At 44.5% G+C, this 6,131-nt stretch overlaps 1 protein-coding gene across 3 annotated transcripts in view; it reads left to right on the forward strand.

The window, feature by feature from the left end:
* Window positions 1–7: 7 nt before the first annotated feature.
* Window positions 8–6,131, forward strand: part of cep76 (centrosomal protein 76) — a 58,641-nt gene continuing 52,517 nt past the window's right edge. Inside the window, exon 1 of one of the 3 annotated variants that reach the window (XM_043687722.1) lies at window positions 8–140. In XM_043687722.1, coding sequence (XP_043543657.1) covers window positions 39–140 — 102 coding nt within the window. In that variant the 5' untranslated portion in view covers window positions 8–38. Of the gene's footprint in view, window positions 141–493; window positions 688–6,131 lie in introns of those variants that run through there. The other 2 variants (XM_043687721.1, XM_043687723.1) reach the window with 2 other exon arrangements.

Below are 6,131 nucleotides of genomic sequence, written 5' to 3' on the forward strand. Positions count from 1 at the left end.
CATGTCCGCCTGCGTTGTTTTTCTTAAAAACCGCACTTATGAAAGAAACAACTACCACAGCGGTAATTTGCAAACGTCACCGAGCAAATCCAACTGTTACGAATTTTCCAATTGGCGCTGATCGGTTGAAACGGAGAGATGTGAGAGAAAATTCCCGCTTAATTTTGAGACTTGAATTTCAAACAAAGTTGGCTGTGAGGGGGCGGGCTTGAATCACCGGTTGAGGGGCGGGGTTTAGAATCACAGCATGGGGGCGGGGCTTGAATGCAACTGGTGTGGGGGCGGGGACAGGGGGGAGGGATGGGGGCGGGGGGGGGTTTGACGTGGGCTCATGCGCCGTTTGACGTCTCTGGGTCCGAGGTGGGATTTGGAGGTGGGCGCGGTTCGGCGTTCGTTAGAAAAGAGGGTGGAGCCTTGCAGCTGTTGGACAATGGAAGACAAGTTTGGGGGCGGGCCGTGGTTGCTCCTGGAGATAAGGGCGGGGCTAGATGCTGATTGGAGGATGATGGCGGGCGGGATTTGGTGGCGGTTGACCGGAGAGATGGCTGCCAAATGGTAAGGGGGGAGAGGGGTGATGTTGCTGTGTTGGGATTTCGATTGTGTATGTTGGTAATTCCAAGCGTCATGTCGCTGCCGCCCGAGAAGGCTCTGGAACTCAAACAAATCATTCGCAACCAGCTGACCCAGGTGAGCTCCTAGTGTTGCCCAAGATGTGTGAGGTTAACATCCACGTACCCCTAGTCCCAGAGCTCTGATTTCTGTTTAATCAGTGAGCATGTTGATCGTTAGCCCTTAACTCTTGACCTATTGTTACGGGTTGCATGATATAGTACAACTTAATCTGTCTAGTAATAATTTGAATCTGAAACTATTAGACAAAATGCGAGAAATACTTAATGGGGCAACATCTGTGTCAACATAGAAACAGTTAAATGTTACTCTCTTTGAAAATTTAATATACAAACCATGAGCAGTTGTGGACCATTCAGCCCTTGAGCCTGTTCTGGCTGCTTCAACAAGGTCATGATTCCTCTGATTATTCCAATTACTGCCTCTCCTCTGTGACTTATTCTCTTTCTTGTTAAGAATCGATCTACCACTGCCCTGAAAACATTCAAGGAGACTGCTTCCACTGCCTTATGATGAAGACAATATTACAGATTCATGTCTCCCTGTGAGAAAGTGTCTCTACTTATCTGTTTTAAATGGATAACCCTGTGTTTTTAAATAGTGATCTCTAGTTCTAGATTGTTTCCACATATACTTGAAACATCCAAAGTCTATGGGTCAAGTACTGGAAAGTGGGACTAGAATAGATGGCTGTTTAATCAGCACAGACATGATGGACTGATGAGCCTGTTTCTGTGCTGTAAATCTATGACTCTGATATTTCAAGAGCCCTGAGCATTATGTATGATAGCTAAATTGCTGATAAGACAGAGCTGGTAGGAAAGTGAGTTGTAACTAAGATATTAAGAGCTTCAAAGGGATATAGATAGGTTAAGTGAATGGGATAATATCATCTGACAAATGAAATAGGTAGAACAGTATACCACAGGAACAGGGCCTTTGCCCCATTATGTTGTGTGGAACATGAAGCTAAAGTAAAATTATCCCTTTTTACCTGCCCTCTGCAACTAGATCCTCAGCTTTCTGACCCATGGACCATGATTAGTGGAGATAGATAACAAATCCTCCTCCACAATAACACTCCACACTGGAGCTCCCCCCGGATGTGACCTCAGCCCCTGACTGTATTCCTTATGCACCCATGATAGTTGCCAAATCCTGAATGAATGCCATCTCCAAGTTCACTGACACAACTGTAGTAGAATGGATATCTAACAACAATGAGTCAAAATACAGAAGGCAGAGAGAGGGCTTGGTGATGTGGTGCAATGAGAACAATGTCTCTCTCAATGTTGGTAAAACTAAAAAAACTGATCATTGACTTCAGAAAGAAAGGAGAACACTCTATCATCGTCATGAATGGAACTGAGGTTGAGAGGGTGGGCAGCATCAAGTTCCTTAGTGACAATAACAAACTTCCCACATAGATGTGATGGTCAACAAGGCACAACAATGCCTTCTCTTCCTCCAGCAACTCAGGAAACCTTGCATGTCCATAAGGACTCTCACTAACTTCTACAAAAGCACCATTGAAAGCACACTGTCTGGTACATAACAGCCTGATATGGCAACTGCTGTGCTCAGGACTGGAAGAAACATAACATGGTGTGCACAGCTCAGACTATCATGGAAGGGAGAAAGTGAGGGCTGCAGATGCTGGAGATCAGTTGAAATGTGTGGTACTGGAAAAGCGCAGCTGGTCAGGCAATATCCGAGGAGCAGGAGAATTGACGTTTCAAGCATAAGCTCTTCATTGGGAATGAGGGGGTGCCAAAGGGGGCTGAGAGATAAATGGGACGGGGAGTGGGGCTGGGGGGGAAAGGTAGCTGGGATAGCGATGGGTACATGAAGGTGGGAATGATGGTGATAGGTCGGAGAGGAGGGTGGAGTGGATAGATGGGAAGGGAGATGGACAGATTGAACGGTTCAAGAGGGCAGTGCAGAGTTAGAGGGTTGGATCTGGGATAAGATAGGGGCAAGGGAAATGACAAAACTAGTGAAATCAACATTGATCTCAAGTGGTTAGTGTCCCAAGGCAGAAGATGGGATGTTCTTCGTCCAGGTGTCAGGTGGCTAGAGTTTAGCAGTGGAGGAGGCCAAGGACTTGCATGTCCTTGGCAGAGTGGGTGGGGGAGTTGAAGTTTTGGCCACAGGGCAGTGGGGTTGATTGGTGTGTGTGTCCCAGAGATGTTCTCTGAAACATTCTGCAAGTTGATGTCCTGTCTTCCCAATGTAGAGGAGACCACATCAAGAGCAATGGACACAGCAGATGACGTGTGTGGAAGTACAAGTAAATCTCTGGATTTAAAGGGGAGTTGAAGTTTTGGCCACAGGGCAGTCGGGTTGATTGGTGTGTGTGTCCCAGAGATGTTCTCTGAAACATTCTGCAAGTTGGTGTCCTGTCTTCCCAATGTAGAGGAGACCACATCAAGAGCAATGGACACAGCAGATGACGTGTGCGGAAGCACAAGTAAATCTCTGGATGTAAAAAGATCCTTTGGGGTCTTGGATGACGGTTGGGAGGGAGGTGTGGCCACAGGTTTTGCACTTCTTGCGGTGGCTCCCTGGGTACGGAATGTGGGTTGGTGGGGAGCGTAGACCTAACAAGGGAGTCACGGAGAAAATGGTCTCTGCATCATGGAAGGAGGAGAAAGTGAGGACTACAGATGCTGGAGATCAGAGTCTAGAGTGTTGTGCTGGAAAAGCACAGCAGGTCAGGCAGCATCCGAGGAGCAGGGCAATCAATAGTTTGGGCATAAGCCCTTCATTTAGGATGAGGCTTGTGTGTTGGGGCTGAGAGATAAATAGGAGGGGGTGTGGTTTGGGGAAGGTAGCTGAGAAAGCGATAGGTGGACGAAGGTGAGGGAGAAGGTGATGGGTGGGGGGGAAGGTGATGGACAGGTCCAGAGGGTGGTATCGGATTGGAGGCTTGGGACTGGGATAATGTTGGGGGCGGGTGGGGGGGAAATGAGGAAGCTGTTGAAATCCACATCTATCCTGTGTGGTTGCAGGGTCCCAAGGCAGAATATGAGACATTCCTCCTCCAGGTGTTGGGCGGTAACGGTTTGGTAGTGGAGGCAGCCCAGGACCTGCATGTTCTTGACTGAGGGGGAGTTGAAGTGTTCAGTCACCAAGCAGTGAAGTTGGTGGGTGCAGGTGTTCCAGAGATATTCTCTGAAATTATCTGCAAGAAGGCGTCCTGTCTCCCCGATGTAGAGGAAACCACACTGGGTGCAACGGGTACAAAGTCTTAAAGCAGCAACATGACGTTCTTGACTCTTGTACTCCGTTCCCTGACCAATAAAGTCAAGCATGCCTTTTGGTGCTTTAATGAGCCCATCTACTTACATGGCTACTTTCAGGGAGCTATGGACTTAAACCCTAAGTTGTCTCTGTACCTCAATGCTGTTCAGGGTCCTGCTATTATCTATACTTTTTCTTAACCTTTAATCTTCCAAAATGCAGCACGTCACACTTAACCTAGATTAAACTTCACCTACCATTTCTCTGCCCATATCCGTAACTGTCAAAGGATACAGCAGGATATAAATCAATCTTTTACACTATCCATAACTCCACTGATCTTTGTATATTCTGAAAAATTAATAATCCACCTATCTATATTTTGATCCAAGTCATGTATAAACTGATCCCTGTTGAACACCACTAGTCACTGACCTCCAGCCAGAAAATTACCCTTCTGTCACTACCCTCTGCCTTCTATGGGCAAGCCAATTCATCTTGGGTTCCGTTCATCTTAACCTTCTGGATGAATCCCAAGAAGAACCTTGACAAAATCCAAGAAGTTCACTCCCATGCTCTACCCTCATCAATCATTTCAGTTGTCACCTTGAAAAATTCAATTACGTTAGTAAGCTATAACCTGACCCACACAAAGCCATGCTGACTGTCCCTAATTAGGCTATGCTTTTCCAAATACATGTAAATCCTATCCCTAAGAATTCTCTCCAATAGCCTCCAAACCGCTGATGAGACTCACCAGTCTATAGTTTTCTGGATTATCGCTATTTCCCTTCTTAAACAGAGGAGCAACATTAGCTACTTATCAGTCTTCTGTTCTCGCATACAGTATGAGAAATTTTGGCAGAAAGATAAAAGAAGCACATCCACTAAATAGTGAGAGGTTGCAGATATCTGATACGTAGAGAGTGGCGAATGATTCTCAGGCGGTCAATGTGCAGGTACAGCAAGTAATCAGGAAAGCTGATAGAATGTTGTTTTATTGCAAGGGGAATTGTATGTAAGAGTAGAGAGGTTATGCAGCACATTGGTGAAACCATATCTGGAGAACTGTGTACAGTTCATATGAAAGGATGATAATGCATTGGAAGCAGTTCAGACTAGACCGGTGCTTGGAATAAGCCAATTGCTTTTATGAGGAAAGGCTAGACAAGTTCAGTCTGTATCTTGAATTTAGAAGTGGGACTTGAATTGAAATTTATATGATCCTAAAGGAACTTGACCAGTGGCTGTTAAGGCATGTTTTTTCATGTGCGAATCTGGAACTAGGGATCTAATTTAAAAATAAGGAATTGCCCGTTTAGGGACACAGAGGGACGGGGGAGGAAAAAATCAGGATGGAGAGTCTTTTGAAATTTCATTCCTCAAATGGCAGTCGACGGAATCTTCAAATATCTTTTGAAAGATAGGTAGAAAGCTTCTTGATTACCATGGGGCTGAAAGACTATTTGAGTATGCAAGAAAATAGAGTTGAAGTTATAATCAAATCCAAATATAATCTTGAATGGTAGCGCAAGCTTGAAGTGGCTTGCACTTCATATGTTTTAATCAGGTTGCTTGATTAAGGAGACCAATGCTCCAGATGTGGTTTTGTCAATATCCTGTATAATTGAAGTATAACCTCACTACTTTTCAATGCCTCTTGCTTCAAAGATAGAATATATATATATATATCGGCTTTCCTAATAATTATACTTGCTTACTAACTTTTTGCAGTTCATGAACTAGAACACCCAGATGCCTCTGCATTCCAGAGCTCTGCAATCTCGTGTCATTTAGATGCAATTCTTTTTTATTCTTTCTGCTAAAACAATTTCTCATTTTCCCAATTTATCATTCATTTGCCTAATCGCTTAACCTATTTATATTCACTTTACATTGATCAGTTCCCCTTTATCTAAGCATGTTACTTGCTCAAATAATCCAATAATTTAGTTAAGTGTGAATCAAAATCATGTTGATTCTGCCTGATTACCTTGCCCTTTTCTTAGTGCTCTCCTATTGTGCTGTAATAATTAGCTTCTGCTTCCTATGACAGATGTTAAACTAACTGACATGTAGTTTCCTGCTTTGTCTCCTTCCCCTCTCTTTTTTAAAGATTAGATTCCCTACACTGGATTTGGTTCTGGGTAATGAACCAGGCCAGGTGTTAGAATTAGAGGTAGGTGAGCACTTTGGGGACAGTAACCACAATTCGGTGACTTTCACTCTAGTGATGGAGAGGGATAAGTGTGCACTAC

The sequence above is a fragment of the Chiloscyllium plagiosum genome, chromosome 4 (assembly GCF_004010195.1).
Source record: "Chiloscyllium plagiosum isolate BGI_BamShark_2017 chromosome 4, ASM401019v2, whole genome shotgun sequence".
Taxonomy (NCBI): Eukaryota; Metazoa; Chordata; class Chondrichthyes; order Orectolobiformes; family Hemiscylliidae; genus Chiloscyllium; species Chiloscyllium plagiosum.